The sequence below is a fragment of the Theileria orientalis genome, chromosome 2 (assembly GCF_000740895.1).
Source record: "Theileria orientalis strain Shintoku DNA, chromosome 2, complete genome".
Lineage (NCBI taxonomy): Eukaryota > Apicomplexa > Aconoidasida > Piroplasmida > Theileriidae > Theileria > Theileria orientalis.
The window spans coordinates 2194815-2216979 of record NC_025261.1 but is presented as its reverse complement, the minus strand read 5'-3'; the positions used below and the strand labels follow the sequence as shown (position 1 = coordinate 2216979).

General features: G+C 35.1%; 9 protein-coding genes across 9 annotated transcripts; 4 read left to right on the top strand and 5 right to left on the bottom strand.

Moving 5' to 3' along the window:
- Positions 1-222: 222 nt before the first annotated feature.
- TOT_020000993 (hypothetical protein) lies at positions 223-348 on the bottom strand (the record flags this gene model as incomplete). Its single annotated transcript, XM_009692744.1, has 1 exon — positions 223-348. The coding sequence occupies one exon, from the start codon at positions 346-348 to the stop codon at positions 223-225; it is 126 nt and encodes a 41-aa protein (XP_009691039.1).
- Positions 349-360: 12 nt separating this feature from the next.
- On the bottom strand, positions 361-1681 carry TOT_020000992 (hypothetical protein; the record flags this gene model as incomplete). Its single annotated transcript, XM_009692743.1, is given in 4 exon segments — positions 361-873; positions 1021-1335; positions 1354-1464; positions 1607-1681. 4 exon segments carry the CDS (start codon positions 1679-1681, stop codon positions 361-363), a joined length of 1014 nt encoding a protein of 337 aa, XP_009691038.1.
- Positions 1682-1718: 37 nt separating this feature from the next.
- On the top strand, positions 1719-2455 carry TOT_020000991 (hypothetical protein; the record flags this gene model as incomplete). The annotated part of the gene is made up of 3 exons (XM_009692742.1): positions 1719-1755; positions 2034-2344; positions 2405-2455. 3 exons carry the CDS (start codon positions 1719-1721, stop codon positions 2453-2455), a joined length of 399 nt encoding a protein of 132 aa, XP_009691037.1.
- Positions 2456-2767: 312 nt separating this feature from the next.
- Positions 2768-3714, top strand: TOT_020000990 (hypothetical protein; the record flags this gene model as incomplete). The annotated part of the gene is made up of 3 exons (XM_009692741.1): positions 2768-2843; positions 3004-3217; positions 3489-3714. 3 exons carry the CDS (start codon positions 2768-2770, stop codon positions 3712-3714), a joined length of 516 nt encoding a protein of 171 aa, XP_009691036.1.
- Positions 3715-3917: 203 nt separating this feature from the next.
- Positions 3918-4085, bottom strand: TOT_020000989 (hypothetical protein; the record flags this gene model as incomplete). Its single annotated transcript, XM_009692740.1, has 1 exon — positions 3918-4085. The coding sequence occupies one exon, from the start codon at positions 4083-4085 to the stop codon at positions 3918-3920; it is 168 nt and encodes a 55-aa protein (XP_009691035.1).
- A 41-nt stretch (positions 4086-4126) lies between these two features.
- Positions 4127-6442, top strand: TOT_020000988 (conserved hypothetical protein; the record flags this gene model as incomplete). The annotated part of the gene is made up of 1 exon (XM_009692739.1): positions 4127-6442. The coding sequence occupies one exon, from the start codon at positions 4127-4129 to the stop codon at positions 6440-6442; it is 2316 nt and encodes a 771-aa protein (XP_009691034.1).
- Position 6443: 1 nt separating this feature from the next.
- TOT_020000987 (hypothetical protein) lies at positions 6444-6689 on the bottom strand (the record flags this gene model as incomplete). Its single annotated transcript, XM_009692738.1, has 1 exon — positions 6444-6689. One exon carries the CDS (start codon positions 6687-6689, stop codon positions 6444-6446), a length of 246 nt encoding a protein of 81 aa, XP_009691033.1.
- A 1296-nt stretch (positions 6690-7985) lies between these two features.
- TOT_020000986 (conserved hypothetical protein) lies at positions 7986-15015 on the top strand (the record flags this gene model as incomplete). Its single annotated transcript, XM_009692737.1, has 3 exons — positions 7986-10697; positions 11474-11806; positions 13600-15015. The coding sequence occupies 3 exons, from the start codon at positions 7986-7988 to the stop codon at positions 15013-15015; spliced, it is 4461 nt and encodes a 1486-aa protein (XP_009691032.1).
- Positions 15016-15383: 368 nt separating this feature from the next.
- TOT_020000985 (ABC transporter) lies at positions 15384-19952 on the bottom strand (the record flags this gene model as incomplete). Its single annotated transcript, XM_009692736.1, has 1 exon — positions 15384-19952. The coding sequence occupies one exon, from the start codon at positions 19950-19952 to the stop codon at positions 15384-15386; it is 4569 nt and encodes a 1522-aa protein (XP_009691031.1).
- Between the last annotated feature and the right edge of the window lie 2213 nt (positions 19953-22165).

Sequence of the window (22165 nt, the reverse complement as noted above, 5' to 3'; positions counted from 1 at the left end):
CCCTAAACCCTAAACCCTAAACCCTAAACCCTAAACCCTAAAAACCCTAAACCCTAAACCCTAAAACCCTAAACCCTAAAACCTAAACCCTAAAACCAAAACCCTAAAACCCTAAACCCTAAACCCTAAACCCTAAACCCTAAAACCCTAAACCCTAAACCCTAAAACCCTAAACCCTAAACCCTAAACCCTAAACCCTAAACCCTAAAAAAGCCCTAGAGGTCATGTGTCAGGTTGTTCGAGTGATATCGGCTCGTTGGCTATGGTTATGTGTCTATTCGGTATGGTATCAGGGTGTTTGGTAAGGTTTGGGCATGTTATCAGAGTGTTTGGTAAGGTATTAGCCATGGAATCAGAACCTTATGGGTGATGTTGTCTTGCTATCGGTGTGTTATGTATTCTGTTATAATGGTATCGGTGTGTTATGTACCCTGTTGCTATGATACCAGAGTGTTTGGTAAGGTTTGGGCATGGTTGGAGAAAGATGTGTGACGTGTCGGTACCGTAGCAGCGCCTTACAGGTAATGTCAGTGTCGTATCATGGTGTTTTGTACCCTGTCGACATGATATCTGAAGGTTATGGGTGCTGTCGGCATGATATACAACCCTTGCACATGGTGACGGTACCTTATGAGGGTCGTAGGTACCTTGATGGACTGATAACAGGGTAATAGCTACCATGTCTGTGTAGTACCAGTGCCCTATGTGTGCTATCAGTGCCGTGTCAATGCCCTTGGTAAAAGTTATGTGTGTTGACGGTACCTTATGAGGGTAGTAGGTACCTTGATGGACTGATAACAGGGTAGTAGGTACCTTGTAAGTGCCGTACCAGGGTGGTAGGTACACTGTTACAATGATAACTGAACGTTGTGTCTGTTAAAGGTACCTTATCAGGGTAGAAGGTACACTGTTACAATGATATCTGAGTGGCAGTGATACCCACTCCATCACCCACATCTCCCTCGCTCACATAAATCATCAACATAAATCAACTCACACTCATATTATAATCACACTCACCAACGACTCCCTTGGCTGGGGTCCGGCATGTTTAGTTCGACTCAGGCATGTGTAGTTACGGTCTGGCATGCCCATAACACGCATGGCCCTGTGACACACCCTGGCTACCAGGTGCCATGACCACTCACCCGTATATACGAGGTGACAACATGGCCCTGACACACCCTGGGTACCCGGTGGCATATACATCAGGGTGCCAGGCGGCCATGTGACATGACATACCCCTTGTATATATATGGAGGTGGCGAGTAGCTGGTCGACCCTGTATATACACGAGGGTAAGAGATGGCCAGGGTGTATAAACATAACAAGGGACTTAGTGGATTAAGTTACGGTTATTGTGGACATAACGGAGCTGTTCAATGACATTAACAAGCTGATATTGACAATAAACTTTAGGATATCGACCATGACCCAGCCAGAGCTATCATGACTTAGCCAGAGCTATCATGACTTAGCCAGAGCTATCATGACCCAGCTGATACGGTGGCAGACTGACTGTTGTTGACAATGGCAAATGGGCAGTTGAACAACAATTATTGAACGTTTAAGGGCAATTTATAAACGTTGTTAAGAATTGACAAACGTTGATAAGAATTGATAGACGTTGATGGTTGATAGGCGTTGACAAGCAATGATAAACGTTGATGTTGACAAACATTGATAAGAATTGATAAAAATTATGGACGTTGATAAACATGGAAGCCTGTGCTGGTGGCAACAGGGTCTACAAAGGTGACTGAAGAGGCGACGAGGGTCGGTGGTAGCTGATAAGGTGCCACCAGGCCATAACACTGGTTGTGGCAGGGTAGTACTGGGTATGGATGGGCACGGAGGTGGCTTATGGCCTACCCGGTGGCACTATAGAACTGGCTACTAGGGTAAGCTGGACGGCAGGGCACCGACTACTAGGGACAGGGTAACACCAGGGCAGTTACAATAGAGAAACGGTAACACTATGACACTGACTACTAGGGTAAGGAGACGGGTAGGCAAGTTACAATATAAGTAAGGTCATCACCAGGGCACCGATTACTACGGTACGGTGGCCACTAGAACAAGTAGTAAAATACGACATGGCGAACATCAAATAACGGGGCCTGGAAAAACGAAAATAGGACATGTAAAAGGGCATTTGTGGCCACGTTTACTAGGAATAGTTAGAGAAAAAAGTAGGGGGGTCCACGTATTAACAGTGGTCAACGTAGTAGCAAGGGTTAACGTACTATCAAGGGTTAACGTAGTAGCAGTGGCCATAGTACTACCAAGGGTTAACGTAGTAGCAGTGGCCATAGTACTACCAAGGGTAGACGTACTACCAAGGGTTAACGTACTAAAACTTTAGTAATATTGAGGTGTTAATGTTGACACATAAATGGGTCAGACGAGTATGCCTGATGAAGCTGGTTATAGGGGTTTTGATAGTAAACACTGACAATACATTTTAGTTTTTTAGTGTTTCGAGGTTATTAGGACGAGATTTATTATAATTTCATTGAAAATTACTAATATAATAATAAACAGATAATAAATCAAAGTGATAATTGACCCCATGGTTGAGGAATCATAATACCCAAACACGAACTTCCATATTCAAATATACACGAATGTAGTTAGTGAACCTACACATCTAACTAATGTTATGTAAAATATATAAGTGTAGTATTTCTGTAGTTTTTAAGCCCCTATTATATATTATACACACCTAGTCCTAGTACTCACATTTCTGTAGCTAAAAAGTTTTAAAATGGTCAATACAGACAAAAATGGATTTAATAAAGCACTCGATTTAAATGATAATTTATGTCAAATTTCTAATTTTTGTATTTCTATATTCAATAACATATGATAATTTGACTATTGAATACTCCACTGATACATCGTCTACTGATACTCGGAGTAACGAATCAATTGATTCGAGATAGGTTGATAACAACTTACTACATGGATAATCGACTGATGATGTTGAACACAAATTGAAAGCTGTTGGACCGAGATTATTAGATGAAGTTGGACATAAATCAGAAACTGGTTCAACTGACACAAACCATGATAAGAAATCTAGACTCGAATCTGCAGGCGGTTTATGCAATAAAACTTATGACACCAATGCAAATTTGTCTTTCACTTTAGCGACTGGTGAACGTTCGAGATCTGAATTTTCCTCGTTGTTTGGAGGCCGTGCTAAAAGACCAAAGTGTTCCTTAATGAAATTTGTTTGCAAACTAGTACGTAATTGTAAAGAGGAAATCACTGATAGTTATAGTGAAGATATGTCTCCAGGTCGTTCCAGTTGTTTTTGCTGATGTTCTTGTTTTTGTTGATGTACTTGTTTTTGCTGATGTACTTGTTTTTGCTGTTGTTCCTCAAACTCATCATGAAGTCACAATTGACTGTATACCATAATTCTTGAACCTTGACATACATAATGTCTTAACAAATTTGATCATATAATCACAATACAGTAGTATGTTGAACCATCAATTATTACATAACACCCATGTCATAACACATAAAGCCAGTATACACAACAGACCAGTCACACCTACGAACCGGATTGGATACACCTCAACAAGGCGTCAACATATCAACCATGTTACACATATCAACGGCTGTAGATACTCATACATTAAGTCACAATCACTGCCATCACCGACTATCAACACTTATGTTCATAACACATCAATAACATGAACCTGGCCAACCATCATCAACAGGTTGACCATCTCATAGCACCGATACACCAGGTTATCACACATTATCCTGGTCAAAACCACAGAAAAACACTCTTCAACAATCGCTCATAACATTAACAAACGCACAGCAACTGTTAACATAACACAGCCGACACGGTATGCACTAATGCCTTGACCCATGCCATAGACAACATGTGTCATCTACTGGCTGTTGTAGGCGCCTGTCGCTATACCTGGTGTTTCGACAAGAACATGAATCGCATGAGACTCTGCAGGACCCTTTTTCGTAGTCGGTAAATGCAATACACTGCCAGTGTATGTACCTGTTAATTGGCGTAGTCGTAGTGGACTGACCCCAGCACCACCCATGGTTGATCCTTGCTACCCTGATCTCAGTGACATTCTATTCCATGAAGATTAATACCATTAGTACGTACGTGTTGGTATACCTCTTGACAAACGGCCACTGGAATCTCATGGTCCCAGTCAAAGCAGATGGAGGTTCAACAGGCGGCAGTGATGCAGGCTCGACAGCCGGTAGTAAAGCAGGCTCAACGGCCGGTAGTGATGTAGCCGAAGTTTCAACTTTAGAAGCTGACGGTACTGTTGCATCTCCAGCCAACGAAGGTTCGACATCCGGTGATGCCAATGCCAGTCTAGCAACACCAGCCAGTGGAGCTGACGGTAGCTCATCAGCATCAGCTGATGGAACATCATCATCAGGTGAAGATGGCTCATCTGGACAGGCAGCCCCGGCAACTGAAACTGTGTTACTTAATGGCTTGTACCCTGACTCCTATACATCTGGATGGCATGTTGACATGGTAGGTCCAGACCCAAAGCTAAAAGCTAAAAGAGAAGAAGCTAGGCTTGTAGCTGAAGATGTAAGAAAAACTGCAGAGAAACTCAAGAAAGCTGCAGATAAATTGATCAAAGAAGCCGATCAATTATCGGAAGAAATTGAAAAACCATACAATATTGATGAACTCAATGCTAAAATTGATGCAGCTGTCTATAATGTGGCCGTAGAAAGGACAGAAGCCGCCAATGTGTCCAAACCACTCGATTTGACTTATTACGATGGCTTCCCTGACGGTCATCATCACCGTGCTGATCATAAAGTTTTGGAGAAAATGTACGCTCAACACAGAAGGGCCAATAATGAAATGTATAGAGATGGCTTCCCTGAGGGATGGCACTTCCAGGATCCTGTCCTATTTGCAGAAGCTGAAAAATACAGAGAAGACAAATATAAGAGGGACAAGGAGGCCAAAGGTAAAGAAATTGATGACAAACGAAAACAAATAGCAGAAAATGAAGGAAAAATAGACGTTAAAAGTACTCAAATACTGGTTAAAAAGGAAGAGGTAGATGAAAAACTTGAAGAATTAACAGAAAAAAAACAAGAAGTAACTGACCTGAAAGAATTGATTAAAGAGCTCCAAAAGGACTTGAAAAATCTAGAGGGGGAAGCCAGAAATATAGCAAGTGAGCATAGTACACTTAATAGAGAACTCATTGTACTTGATGTGGAGAAGAGGAAGCTAGACGACGAACACGCAAAACTTGAAGGAGAGTATAATACAATCAAACAGGAAGACAGCAAACTGGATAGAGAATATAGAGTAGTGAACGCAAAGCTTGTTTATGTACATGGACACAAATGGGATAAGCAAGAGGTTTACAATGACTCGGCTGTGTACGAGGCTCATTTTGCGTCAGCTGCATCTACAGTTCCTTTACCAGAAGCTACAGTTCCTTTATCAGAAGCTAAAAGTCCGGTAGAACATAAATACATAGGCGAGATTAATCCGGCTGACAACTTTTCTGAACATCCACTTTTTACAGCCCATGTAGCCGCACAAGCTAAGTCGGAAGCCCATGTCGCTGAGGGTTCGGGTGCAGCCCCTGCTGTTCCAGTTCCCGGTTCAACTGAAGCTAAACCCGTGGAAGAATCTGCTGAAGACAAGGCAGAGGCTGCTGCAGTTCCGGAGACCAAGCCGGAAGAGGCAGGTCATGTTGCACCTCCAGCCGTCGAAACACACGTAACCAAGGTTGACGGTCAAGCAGCTCCTCCAGTCAAGCATGAGGCTCGGACAGCATCAACAGGTGTTAAATTTTTCAAGGAGGGAGCAGATGGTAACATCGTAGAGTTAGTGGAAAACACTGACTATACAAAGAAAAAAGTAACTGGTGATGACAAATACGAGTTTAATGCATCTAGTCCATGTGTAAAGGTAACATTTGATGGTAATGAGGTATGGAAGAAGGGAGATCAAAGTGTTGACGCACCTGTTTCAGTATCATATAGAGATACGTACAATGCAATTGTAGTACGCGATGATACCAAGTCAGTGGCTTATAAGAAGAAACAGGATAATACATGGGCTTATGATACTACCATAACGAGAGCTGCAAAAACTGGATCTGGCAGTACCGCAGCAACCACAATGACTAGAACAGGACTAGCATCACCAGGAATGGCAAGAACTGCCACTGGTGGATCAACTACGAACCTTGCCAGTGCTAGCGCTAAATTAGGAGGATCAGTGACGAACCTTAGTGCCGGCTCAACAACAGGATCTGACGAAGGTAAATCTACTGGAACAGAGGACGTTGCCAATCTCAAGGAAGTAGAGGAAGATACATCTGGATCAGGGTCAGCTGGCTCAGCTAGTACAACGACCTTAAGAGGATCAGCATCAGCATCACCAAGAGCACATTAGGTCAATACACAGTTGTAGTCATGGAATAGCCTATAACAACCATGGTACAGTCAGTCATTAACAGCCATGGAGTAGCCAATAAAAAACAATGGCAATAATTGGTCAATAACAGCCATGGAGCAACTAATAACCACGAACAACCATAAACATTAATATAACCACTAATAACCAAAGGATAATTAACCATGATAGACTGGTGTTTGGGCATTAGAATGGTCAAACACTTAAAAGTTAGGGCAATATCCATGTTATGGTAAAGCCTATGTTACGATAACAGCCATGTCGTGGTAAAGACTATGTTATGACAATAGCCATGTTATGGTAAAGCCTATGTTACTATTACAGCTACTGGTAAATATCATCAGTAGAAGGGACTATTATCCATATTGAATAATTGTACTTTTGGGGGCTTGATTAAGGCTATGTTTTCAGTCAGTAGCTACCACTAATAAAAGTACCATTAACATCCGTATGAGATAACAGCATCCCCTTGTTGTACGAGGCATCAAAGGAGTGCCTTTTAAGTTATTACATAATTACTCAACAATGTAGTAACAGTGTAATTTCAATGTAGTATTGTTTATATGTGTTAATAGCCTAGGATAATATGTGTGTTCGCAGTTGTGTGCTAGAAGATTGACAGTTCATCGACTAATTGTTAAATGTAGCAACCTTATATGTTTGCACATATACTATTTTACTTAACAAATGAATAAAATTGACAAAACAAATACAAAGTAATAAATATGTGTTAGTAAATGGATAACAATCAGCTAATGTTAAATTATTTGGAGTAACAGAAACATGGTACAAAGTAGAAAAATAAACACCAATTTTTAAAATAATAATAAATTATAATTTAAGTTTATTAATTTCACAACAATAAATGTTAGGAAGAATGGTAATTTCAGTATAATAAATCTACATATATAACCTGTTACACTCAATAATTTATTTGACATATGACATTAAATCTAGGGTTTGAATCACATTATTTACAGGCATTTGGAGATTTCACAGTATGGGCTTGTAATTCAAAATTGTTAACAAATTAAAAAATATATTGTATAAATCATGATATGAATTGGAGTGTATGTACAAATATGAAAAAGAGTATGGATTTAATTTTTCTTAAAATATATAAAAATAAAGTAAGTAAATAAATATATAAAATGGAAAGAGCACTTAAAAGGGTGTTGTAATACGACTAAGTTATAATGAATATGAGATTCACAAACGAATAAAATCGGAGGATGGACACACATTTGACCGAGTATGACATAAACAATTGCATAAAAAATCAAGGTGATTTTAAAGCATCGGATAAATAAGGTAGGTAGAGGCCAAAAGAATTTCTTAGTAATATTTGTATGAAAGAATCTCCCCATTGCTAAATTAAAAAACTCGATTTTTGAGGCCAATCAGTTACATTCAAGCACATAATGAACAATGAGGTTCATGGATAAATTTATATTTTGTAACTGCTTGATTGTAAACCTAAATAACGACATGGTTGGTTCAATAAGATAGGTTATCAATCTTTATGCGAAATGTTTGGATTATCGCATCAGTTGTCGTTGCAATTGCTATTTGTTTATCTATCGGCTTGACTGTTGGATTCCTGCTCAAGAAAAGGAAGGGTACAGGTGGTACAGTCGCTAATGTTAGTATTTCGCCTGTACGCTTAGCAAACGATGCCGACTTGAAAGTCAAGGATACTAGCGATGACATTATTAAGATTGACTTTTTAAAAAGAGAAAACTACTCCGTAGGTGGAAATAATGCCAGTGTCAACAGTTTTAATCACGATTTTCCCACGGCTAAACTCACTGGTTGGACTCACACCTTTCAACTCCCTCTCAGGATACGGAAATTTGTTGTTGGATCCAATGAGGTTGCCGTTTCAAAGATTACTCCCATTTCTGGTTTCTCTGTGTTAAATAATCAAGATGCAGGTGATTTTGTAACAATTTGGCATGATGGCGACTTTCATCACTACACTAACTCCGGCGAACTTATTTCAGTTGGAGCCTTTCCATTTGCCAATGGAGATGAATCAATCCATCCACGGCGTCTTAAAATACCAACAAGAATTTCTGAACGTGATGATATAGATTTTGATCCCGCAAGTGGTTTTCCTACCGGCTGGCATGGTAGAGATGTAGTTGAAGAGCCAAAAGAACCAGAGATTGAAAGTATTAGTTTTGATCCCGTTCACGGGTTTCCTTCGGGATGGCATGATAATGTCGACGTTGTTGAAAAACCTGTTACATTTGTCAATGTTCTTCCTGAAATGAATTTAACTAAAGAAGATTTAGTTCTCGATCTTTCAGTTATTACTCTTGCTACCGAGGATACTCCATACAAGATTATACAGGGAGATGATGAATTGACAATTAGGAAACATAATTTTGATGATGTTTTTAAGAAGTACACCTGTTCTCTTAGTGACGCAAGGTCATTTAAACCACAAATTAGGCATTTACTTTCTAATTTCCAACTCAATGATGAAAACGTTTCCGATTTTGAACTATACGTTGGTGAATATGATGAACCATTGTTGGTTAGATTGAAAGATTCAACAGGATGGAAGACCTACATCCATAAAGGAGACAACAAGTGGGAAGCTGCTTATGTTCCATACTTGGATTCAAATGTTCTTGATAAACACTACGTTGCTTTAAGAGATGATATCATATTGATTGATTTTTCCAAAAAATCAGGTCATTACGTGATTGGTAAATACAAAATAGAAGTGACTGAGCCTGGCGTAAATGTTATTGAAGTACAAGAAGGATTTAAGGCATATATTCACACGATTTACTACAATTCAGAATACAACAGTGACTTCGCCAGTGCTAAGGTTCACAGGTACAAATTTGAAAATACTCTTTTTAAGGGTTTTGTACGTAATCTGTGGGTACGTAAAGTAAACGTTTATTTCTGGGATAAAGAATTAACGAAACCGCTATATATAAGATCATTTGCAGACCATGCTATTTTGAATTATTTTGGATATCCTAATTACCATCTACAAACCGATGTTTCTATGTTCCGTTATTTCTTGGCTCTTACTAACTTTGAAATTAATAATGCTGTAGTTATTAACCTAGCAAGACATGAATCTTACGATTTCGAGGGTGGCATTTCAGCTCATTCAACTTCAAACCTAATAACTGTGAAACGTCATGACAATTCACCATTTAAGGGTTTCAGGAGATGTGTTCATACCCTTACTGTAGAGGGTGTTAATAAACCATTTAACGTCCTACGTTTTGTCAACGAGATTAACCTGAATGTAGATTTAACCAAAGTTTCGTCCGTTGAAACATATTTTCAAAATAAAAATTTAAAGAAGCCTCTTTTGTTCATTATGTATGGATCCACCAAGCAGAGTTTTTATAAGCTCGAGAACGATAAATATGTCAAGTTGGACAACCTTTTCGTTAATTTAGAGAACACCTTAAAAAATTTGGCATATTATAATTACAATTATATTACAATTGACGTATCAAAATCAGCCGATTATCATTACTCTAATGCTTCAGATGCCTCTTCATTACCAGATCCCACTAAGTTGGTATCAGTCGTCAAGAACGAATTTAAGGAATTTTCTAAGTTTTCTCACAGTTTTAAGGTAAACGACAGTGTATCTAATTTCAAATTACTTGCATTGAATGGTGTTGATATTAGTTTTGATGACCCTGAATTAACAAGTGTGGACGCTTACTTCTTTAATGAACACAAGGATATTCCCATAGCTGTCGTTCTTAAAGGCACTACCGATGTCGTTTATGCAATTAAAAAGAAACACCCTATTAAAAAGGACCCAGCCTTTTTAACTTCATTAAACGACAACCTAAGGAACTTGGTACAATATAATTTTGCGTTAATGTACCTGAGATTAGATCAAACTTCTAACTACTACAACAAACATGATTATGGATTTGAGGTTGAAGTTGTTGAAGATAAATTGATTGAAGGAAATTACACTAAATACGTTCACAAGTTCCCAGAATTCACTGATATTTGCTTTGTGGTCCTTGGTGATTATTATCATCCCAAAATTGAACCAGAGGGTAAATTCATAAGTGCTGTTGTATATAAAAATAGTAACGGTTTCCCAGAAATTGTAACCTTAATAGACGACAAAGCAGTACCCCGTTATTTTATATACCAAGTTAATATTTATAAAAGAGCAAAAGTGGAAAGCGTTGTTAGAAAATTAAGATTTGGTCGTTCTCAAGTACAAAAGGTTGAATCTAGCCAAGCAATTTCTTCATTATACCCTTTATAATAAAATATTATCGTTTTTTATTGCAGTCTGAAAATTTGGATCATAATCTATCATTGACTGTTGCCAATATGAAGGACAGTTAATAATACAATTATGATACCAAATTTGTTGAGATTTCAAATTGTAATATACTAATTATAAATATGTGTTACTTTATTGTTTTGGGTGTTTACGTTATATATAACCAATCACATCAGTAATAGTACCATCATTTTAATAGACAGCCTAAAAACGGTAACATTAGTAACAAACTCTAATAAATGTATCATTAACATCCGTATGAGATAACAGCATCCCCTTGTTGTACGAGGCATCAAAGGAGTGCCTTATAAGTTATTACATAATTACTCAACAATGTAGTAACAGTGTAATTTCAATGTAGTATAGTTTCATGTTTCTATGTTATATATTAAAACATCCTTATAATAATTACATAATTTTATGATTAAATTTTAATATTAATTTTCAATCTAAAATATGACACAAAACAGATCTAATAAATTTATAAAATATGGGTGTGTAAAATAAAACAAATAAATAATTCAAATATTGTAGAAAATATCAATTCATTATAGAATAACTTTATTTAATGTAATTCAAATTTATTAAATAAACAAATTTTAAAATATTATTTTAAGTCCCCATCCAACATATAATATAAAAAAGAAATTAAATTTAGTCTGCTAATTAAAATGAATTATATATTTGTGTGTTTTATAATATTATGTGGGAAGTTGTCAGATTCTATTCCCACAGATAAAAATAACTTAAATTTAAAGGAAATAAAAATATGTACATTAGGAAATGAGGGTACAATAGATGAAAAGAACATTACTCAACTTAGGGTTATAAGGTATGGACGAAAGAATCATATTTACGGCCATAAATTTGGGGATAGTGTCAAATGTGTAGAGGTTAAATATAAAGAAGAATCAATATGGAAACATGATCCCATTACAAATTGCAATAACTACCCAGAAAAATTAATTTTAAATGTTACAAGCAAAGTTATGTGGGTCATTATGGAGTCAATGTGTTATGGTTTTGTGTGTATCGATAACAAGTGGGTTATACGAATATCGAAAGAAAGAACATTAACCAAAAAACGAAAGTTCAATCAGTATGATTTAAATAATTCAAATATCAATAATCATACAGTGGAAGACGAGGGCGATAAAGAAAATCAATTTGGAAAAAGGTGTCAAAAAATTGAACAAAAGATGATTAATGATAAAGGTCCAATTGAACATATCATGAGTGTAAAAAGTTCAAATACAACTTATTGATAATCAAAACATGAATGAATTCAGCTTTGAATAAAATCATGTAAATATAAATTTAGGAAGGTTAGACAAACAACAAATAATATTATTAATTTTAAAACACTTCAGTGTATAAATAAATAACAAAAATAAATATAACCATTTTAAATACTAAAGTTTACACTTAAATACATTTATAGCTTATAAAATATATAGTGGTATAATATTGACATAATAAATTTATTATCAAATATTTATAGATTATTAAAAATCATTACATACAAATGCGAAATTATAAAATCAAAAACAATTTAATAATGTATTACATTATACACATCCATTAATCTCCCCCATCTTATAAATTAATTACTTAAAAAAGTTTAATAATTGAAATTAATTTTATATAAACATATTATATATATTGGTATATATTTATGTATGTATTTATATTTGTGACAATTTTTTGAATTATAGTTTTATTATTTTGTGAGTACAATTTTGATATTATATCTTTAATTTTAAATAGTTATTGTTGAAAATAAATAAAATCCAATAAATCATAGAACAAAATATTGAATTTATATATTTCTTTTTTGTATATCATTTTTGTATTTCCTTATTGTGTTTTTAAATATTTATGTGTAATCCAATTTTACTTTTTTTTATATATTTATCTATATATCATATCTATAACATTTTGGTCTTTCAATTTTCATAAATTTCTAGTGATTTGTTAAGTTGTTAACACATAAATCTTGTATACATACAAAGAATCATCATTATGACGTTGTTCTATTCACTCTTTATAATTTGAAAAAAATATATTGTATAATCTTTGACAAATTTTATTTTCTTGATTTAATAATAATTTATTTTTATAATATTATATAATTTGTTAAATTTTATTTTATGTTCTATATATTTAATTCTATTAATAGTTTTTCGTTTAAAAATTTGTTAATTTAACTACACATTTTAATTATATTTATTTTTATTAATAAATCTAATTGAATTTATTGTTTATCATTCAGAAATTTCAATATGAACTTCATCTTACACGATTAATTTTTTTTTGTTTGGTCGATAATTCAACGTTTTACATGGATAGAATATATGTAGGGGATCTATATTGATATAGTCTATATATTATTTAGTAACCAATTAATTTAGGTTTCATGTGTTTTGTTTTCAAACATTTTTACAATTATTTTGTCTAGTTTGGTTCCTGTGAATTTCTATAATAAGAAATTTACACATAACTTTCGTTTAATATTGAATATTAATATTCTCTTTGTGCCACTTTACACATTTACATTCTCTAGTTTACATTTAAAATTTTAAGTACTATTGAATTTTTAGTTTGTACTAAACATTATGATCTTTTATAATTGTTTTTGTTATTTCTATTTTCTTAAACCCATTTAAAAGCAGTATAATACAAAGGCAATTTAATAAAGGACTAAAAAATCCAATTACTTGTTCTCAATAATTTCACTTATTAACTATCAATACTTCTTAATGAGTAATTATAATAAACCAAAAATAAAATGAAAGTTTTTAATTGGTTAAAATTAATATGTTATATTTTTTACACACAGAACATTTTTAGTTCTGACAATAACAAAGAACCGAATTCAAAGATTACTGAAACAGTTGATATTGATATCAAGTCCAATAGAATCACAACCAATAAATACACATATGTTAAGAACAACAACATTGGAACGATAAAAGCAAAAGCCGGATACGGTTTTAAATCTGTTAAGCACTTAAATAATTGCATCTGGAAAAGCGATAAAGGTAACAAAAATTATTTTTGTGTGATGGTTGAATTCGAAGGTGCAAACATTTTCCAAACTACAAAACATGCTACCTTATTTTTTAATAATGGAGAAAAAAAGTCTTACTTTAAATCCAATTATACATGGCTAGAGAAAAAAGTTAGTACCAATAAAACAGGGTGTATTACACCAAACACAAAAGGAACTAATCCGAATAGGCAAATTGAACGTACAAGAACACCTAAAAAAGTATCTCAAAAAGAGTCCAAGAAAAAGGAAAGCCATTCCAGCCAATCTGTTGAAGTGTTTTCGGAAGTTCAACCAATAGTAGATCCAAATGATATGAATTTCTTTGAGAATAATGAAAACAATTTAGAAAATTTGGAGGAGAATTTAACTGAATCTAGTGATCAATGTGAATCAGAATTGAATAATGATGAAAGGGAAGAAACATCCGAGGGTTTAGAAAAAACATCTCCATATGATGTCAAACTCTTCATTAAAGATTCGAGGGATAAACTAGTAGAAATTGATGAGTCCAATTATGATGTAGAAGTTTATTTTTGTGCCATCCACATTAAAATTCATCAAGGAATAAGATGTGTAGCAATTAATTATATAAATGAAACTATATGGAACATAGATAAAAAATATCCAGTTGGGGGTAGTGGACATGCCTATGGAGATTGCAATGAAAAGGTCAGTAAAAACAAAGTTGGCAATCAATCTGAATCATCAAAATTAGATTATCCCATATCTCTGTCGTATTATAAAAGCACAAAAAGAGCCGTTATACGTTTCAATAAAAAATTCCTTATTTGCACAAAAAAAAATGTATGGGAGTCAAATGTGTACTATTACCGTTTTACAACAAAGCCAAAAATTCCACAAGTAGACTCAAACTATGACTTACATTTCAATAAGTCATCCATTACATTGTTTACATATGATGATTATGATGTCAATAAATTGAGGAAGTTAGAGACAAATCAATACAGAATTAATGATTCAGCCAATGTTCTGATGTTCATTTTAGGTGAAACTTCCGATTGTATTGAAATGAAGCTTGATGACAAAACAATTTGGAAAAAATCTCACGATGACTATCCAAAGTACATTTGCTATTATAAATCTTCAAATAGGTTTACCGTTAATTTCGGGAAGGAGGTTGTCGTGTTGAGGTTAGTTAATGGTGAGTGGAAGGCCTATATGTACAATTTTAAAGATCGATAAGTTTTTAAAAAGACTTCTATTTGGTCCGATAAGCGTGTTTAAAGGAAACCATTTTATATAATAAATGTATAGAATAATGTAGTTTGCACATTAAATTATATATTAGTACAGTTGATATTTAATATTATTATCAGGTTTTATATATTAAAACCCATATGAAATTAATATTATACTCAATACACTCATGTTTATTAATGGAATAATTTTATAATTTCCCTAAATCATACTTTAACTTTTATAATTACAAACAAATTTTATTTTTAATGTGTATAATGGTAAATAAAAGTTTGAGTCACATACTACACACATATTACATTAGGGTGCCACTAGAATGCGTTGTACGTTCCGATTGACTACATTTCGTTGAACTATTTTGAATATTTTACACTTTCTTCAATGATCGCTGCTATTGACTCATTTGCTGATACATCACTGGCTTTACAAGTTTTTACTACACACCCCTCATGTATCACCCATACAGAGGTACAAGATTTTAATACGTTAACATCATGTGCTGTGACAAACGTGGTACAATGACTAAAATGTTTCTGTAAAATATCATAAATCGGAACTGAAAGGTCATTTTTTCTGATACTGGCTGTTTCGGGATCTTCCTCAGGAGGCTCATCAACTACAATAAGCCTAAAGAAGTGCTTGTACAATACCAATCTTGCCAATGACAGGGTTCTTAGTTGAGTATTGGATAGTAACATATCACTAACATAACCGTGCTTATTATATTCTGTATTAACTGTCTTTTCATATGATTTATTTACTTGGAGATTTGATAAATTTTGTTTAGCATTATTTGAAGCAACTTCATCTTGTAATATTACACTATCCAGCTTCTTAGATCCAGGAAGCTCGTTAACAAAATTGAGTAAACCACATTTACTCAAAGCCTGGTTGATCTCGTCGTCACTAAACAGCTTTCTCGGATCAAGGAACCTCCTAATAGTCCAACCCTTGAACACAAATGGCAGTTGTGGCAACACACCTATAATCTGTCGAAGGACAACCTTGGGGATATCATTCAAATCTTTACCATCCAACAGTACTTGTCCAGTTCTATTAGTGGATATGTTCTGTAACACTGACAACAGCGTCGTTTTACCAGCACCCGTTCTACCCACTATACCAATGATTTCAGATTTACCAGCTGGCACTGTTATGTGCTTTAGAATCATACTCTCTGGGTTGTGTTGAGGTGTTGTGTACACACACACGTCTTTTAGCTGGACACCTGTGCGATCGGGGTTTAGGTAATCGTTGACATCCATGATGTGTAGTTTAGGATGGTAGAACAGTCTTCTCAAAGCATAGAATTTTTTGTTTTCATCTTTAAATTCAATAGATCTCCTTCTTAATAAGCGGGTCTTGTCTTCGTTAGTGAGGTTGATACTAACCGGGTTAGCTACATGTTCTTCATGGGTGTTATGGCACTTTTTAAATTTTAACTTATCACCTGGGGGTATGAAACATTCGAACCTTCTGATGGAGCACATAAACATTTCTAGCAATGAAAAATTTGATGAAAATTTCGAGTACGATTTCGTAATGCTCATGCACAGCGACAGAGACAATCCGAAATAGCCCACATTCATATCGTAATCTGTGCATCTGTCCAGCAGTATTGGTATGATAAGTATCAACAGTGTTGTCACTGAGAATATCCAATTAAACGACACTGCTGACCATGTTAACACTGATCTGTACATGAATCTTGTTCTAGATTTGTACTCCGAGTGCTCTATGATTTTTGTCATAAGTTCTGACTCCATTTTAAAGCTTCTGTATATCGATGAGCCTGAAATCGCATTTTCGCATCCTGCGTTGATTCGTGAGGATGATTCTAAATACACTAGGTGTATGCTCTTTGAGGAGTCTACGTATCTCTTTAGAACAAAAATGTATATTATGAGCAGCGTTATAAAGACAGCTGGCAGGGAAACCGGCACTAGCCAGATCAGTGTTACTAGGTGTATCAGCATTTGTATGAGGTGTATCAAAACCAATGACAGAAACATTCCTATGCCGTCGTCGATCATTGTGGTATCGCATGATAGGTACGTGATTATTTGACTTATTTGTCTTTTCACCTTTATTATTGCTGCGCTGTTTTTAAATATTGAATCGAGTACGTACTCGTGCAGCTTCCTAGACGACTTTATGCATGATATTGAGAACATGGCTATTGATATTGTTGACGTTACGATTATTATTATTATAAGGATGTATACTATTTGATACGATATGTTTGCTCTTGACTTTATTTCGTACAAATTCACCAGCTCTCCTTGCTTATACTGGTTTATCCTTTTGGTTATGTATTCTGACAGGTTCGTTGAGAGGACAAGTTTTACGCTATCCAAAATTGTCGCCACGACGTTTAGGACTATGAATATCATGAATGTAACCAGTGCTGGTTTCATGAACACGAAATACGTACTCAAAGTTACGTCTGACAGTTGATTGGTTGATCTTAGGTTGAACAGCTTGCTGTAGATTGCTTTTGTTACTTCCGTTCTACCTTCTCTCGTGTTATCATCAGAGGAGCATAGTGCCAATTTATCATTGCTTATATAACTCATGTTATATGGGACACCGTCGCTAGTCGATATGTATTTGTAATCTTCACTTTCTACTTTATTGTTCTTCATAAAGTCGTGCAAGTTACTACAGAACTTCAATTCCTTGTTTTTAACGTTAAAAATTGGCAAGTTATGGAATTGATTGGCATCGGATGGATTCAGACATGTTTGAAGACCCTGTTTCGACGATGTTAAAACAACACTTAAATCATTCTTAACCAATAGCCCAGTTTTTACATTAAACAGGTTATTGAATATAGTTTTGGACACATATGGGTCCAAACCATGGAACGAGGCATCCAAACACATCAAGAACGAACATTGGCTGTTGTTATACTCCTTGTTTACCTGATGGAATACCATATAAGCGTACACTGCACGAGCCAACTCCATTCTTACACGTTGACCTCCACTGAGTGAATGGGCATTATCTGACACTACTCTGAGGTCACCCTTATCCCAGGTTGATATGTCAAATTCAAGTTCCACAGCCTTAAGCACGGTGTTGTACAGATGCTCGTCAAACTTATATCCGAACGTGATATTTGACCTGATGGTGCCGTGCTGTAACCAAATATCTTGTGAAGCATAAAATATGGGCATTGATGTGTGTAGTGGTACAATTGCCATAGATCCACCGACCAGAGTCATCTCACCAAGCATTGATTTGATAAAATTTGATTTGCCAGAACCTTGAGAACCTGTAACAATAACCATCTCGCCACGTTTTAACTCAAAGTTTATATTTTTTAAATATGTGTCATAATTTTTATTGAGCAGGTCATTGCGTGTGTTGACCCATGTGAATGTGGCATCCTTATAATAAACAACAACATCCTTAGGAAGTTGAGTTGTTATCGGAACTATGTTTGTGGATGTTTTCACTGAACCCGTGTATTTGTTATCACTGATATAAAAATTAGGGGAAGAGTCTCTGAAGCATTCATCCGCCCTTTTGAATGATATGTACGCCACTCCGATTGCCTTTACTGAGCTCGGTATCAAAAACATGGAGGTGACAATCCTTAGAAATATGTAGAAGGTGGTCATGAATGCTGTAGTATCTATATCAGTGACTACAGATGCTTTTCTAACCAATTCTACAAAGTGGTGCTTAATTATGTAGAACGACGTGTTAATGCAAAATGAATACAGCACCAGGTTGAAAAACAGCATTGAAATCCTTATGAATAAAATTGAGAGTTCCTTGTTTCTACTTTTTGTAATAATGTTTGTTGCGATATCGTCGTACATAACCTTTTTTACCAGTGACAGTCCCATTATGATATGGTTTGACTTAGATATCCTACAATCTCTGAGGTGTAGCATAAATTTTAGCAGAATTGTGTTAACAATCTCGACTGTTACTATGAGAACCACGAAGAGCACTCCTACCACGTATAACACCCATATATTGACCTTCATTTGCACTGATATGAGGAATATCCCGTATATGAAGTTTGCCACAAACTCTATTATAAATTTTATCGGCTCCAGGGACATCGAGATGTAGTACGAGTCATTAAAGACGAAATTGAACATTTGTGGGTTAACATCCTTGTTTTGATAACGTAATGCCTGGCAGAACAATGGGTTTTTAGAGCACTCAGAGTCCGGTGAGCAACTATGGAGAACCTCGTTGCACACATTCAAGGAGTTGATGCCTTCTATGTTATTTGCAAACTTCCTCCGGTGACACATCCCGTGCCTAAACACGCTTATCATGAACAAGCCGTGTATCGTTGCGATGATTCTATACATGTAGAACGATATGTTTTCCATTATCAGCCCATCTAATACTTGAAACAGTATTATGACTAGTAACAAGAAAAACGTTCTTGTGAAGCTGATAGATTTGTCGTTCAGGAGTCCCAGTAGGCTCTTGACCAGGATTGCGATACTCATCGTCATGACGTTTGTGCATATCAAGCCAAACGTCAAAACAAGAAATTTTTTCCAGAATGTCATCAGCAGGGCGTGAAACAGTATCGACTTGTACGGCCTTTTGAGTTTGTCTTTCGATCTCGCCTTATCTTGTTCGTATGATTCCAGCCTTATTATTCCGTCGCTGATATGCTTCGAAAATACTGGTTCCCAGACTAATATTTGGTCTGACACAGGCAGCGGGTGTAGCTTGTACGGCTCTAGGTACTTTTTTGAGAGTACTAGGGCCCATTTGTTGACCCAGTAAAAGAACAGATACTTTAAAATTCCAGAACTGTCATGATATTTAATATACTTGTTCTTTTTAGTTTCAAAATACGATTTGCTATACTCTTCACTTTCCCAGAAACAGTTTTCCGGTTCGTAGTTACAATACTTTATACTCATGGAAGGTTGATTCATATTGAAAAATTAGTGTAAATAAGAATCATATGAGTTTATTTGTTAATTTGCATAATTGTTTTCAATTATTGTCGACATAGTACATTTTCTGTGTATATGCTGTACATATGTTCTTATTAAACAAATTTTAAAATTTATATATATTTTAAATTATACATATACATTATAAACAAATTAAAGGTACTAAATATTTTAAATATGTGTCTTCTGTTACACCCTTTTTTATACATTTTTACCTATGGGGAGTCTAAAAAATTTTATTATTTATTATAAATATGTTTACACATACAATTTTTTTATATACAAATTTACAAGTATATTTAACCATGTATGATGCCATTGTTTTATCTTGGAAGTAAACTTTCATTTTTAATTATTTTATCTTTATATTTGTTCTGGTTTGATGAGCTGTTGCACCATCTAACATTTTATATTTACAATCATTAACACAGTACAATCATGTGAGGACCATAAGTTATTTATTTATATTATGAATTAAGAATACTATATTACACTTATTAAAAAGGGGTTAAAACTATAGTTTACATTGTCTACTTGACAAATTTCTGTATTATATTGGCTATTGAGTTTTCTTTTAAAATTTCGTCTATTCCGCATTTACCCATGAACATTCCTTGGTGTAGTATCCATACTGAATTACACATACGCAGGGAATTTGAGTTGTGTGCTGTTACGAAGGTTGTACAATGTGGGAAATACATCTTAAGCAACTGATATATAGGTACGTTTCCTTCCTTTATTTCGGCGTCATTTTCTTCAAATTCATCTTCGTACAGGTTTTCAGGAGGTTCATCGACCAGGATAATCCTAAATAGATTTCTGTACAGCACTAGTCTAGCAAATGATAATGTTCGAAGTTGTGTGTAAGACAATAGCATATCACATTCTTCATAATAATCCTTGAGATTTTCGGCGTTTAATTTCATCAAGTTCTTCTTCGTTGGCATGTACAGGCTCAGATTGTCTGGTATTATTACACTATCGAGCTTCTTAGATCCAGGAAGCTCGTTAACAAAATTGAGTAAACCACATTTACTCAAAGCCTGGTTGATCTCGTCGTCACTAAACAGCTTTCTCGGATCAAGGAACCTCCTAATAGTCCAACCCTTGAACACAAATGGCAGTTGTGGCAACACACCTATAATCTGTCGAAGGACAACCTTGGGGATATCATTCAAATCTATACCATCCAATAGTACTTGGCCAGTTCTGTTAGTGGATATGTTCTGTAACACTGACAAGAGAGTGGTTTTACCAGCACCCGTTCTACCCACTATACCTATAATCTCAGCTTTATGTGCTGTCACTGTGATATTCTTCAATATCATACTTTCTGGAGTGTGTTCAGGAGTTGTGTACACACACACATTTTTTAACTCAACACCGCTATGCTCTTGGTTTAGATGTAAATTAGCTGATATTATATTTATTCGGGGTCTGAAACCCAGCCTTCTAAAACAATAAAACCTTTTGTTTTCATCTTTAAATTCCCTTTTGCGCCTGGATATTAATGATTTCTTGACTTCACGCTCAGTAATATCACGTCCTTTGTAGGATTCAAGATTCATAACCAAATATTCTTTGTTGACATTGCGATATTTTTGAAATTTACACTTTTGACCAGGAGGAATGAAACATTCAAACCTCTTGATGGAACACATTAACATTTCGAGCTTTGCAATAGTGACTACAAAGTTAGTAAATGTGAACATGATCCTTATATTTTGCATAATGTTTAAGCCGTAAAACCCGATAAATGATTTGATCTTAACAAATTCTTTGTAAATTAGTGGAATAACGAATGCCGATAACGTCATTATAAAAAATATGAATTTTGAGACGAAGGAGGCCCATGAAAGGAACGACTTAGAATAGAACCACGACCTTATACAATAGTCAGTGTACTCTATTACGTTGTCCAAAAGGGTGGATTCCTTCTTGAAGCTACGATATGTTGACGAAGATGAAACTGCATTTTGACAGACGAAGTTATTTCTAGATAGAGATTCTAGGGATGCAATCTGAAGATTTTTTGATGCCAATACGAATTTTTTGAAAACAAACATTGCAATTACGGATACACATATAATTATAACAGGGATGCAAATGGGAAAATAGTATGCTAGAATTATTGCTTTGATTGACACTTCTATAAACAAAATAAACAAAGAAGATATACAAGGCCCGAAGTT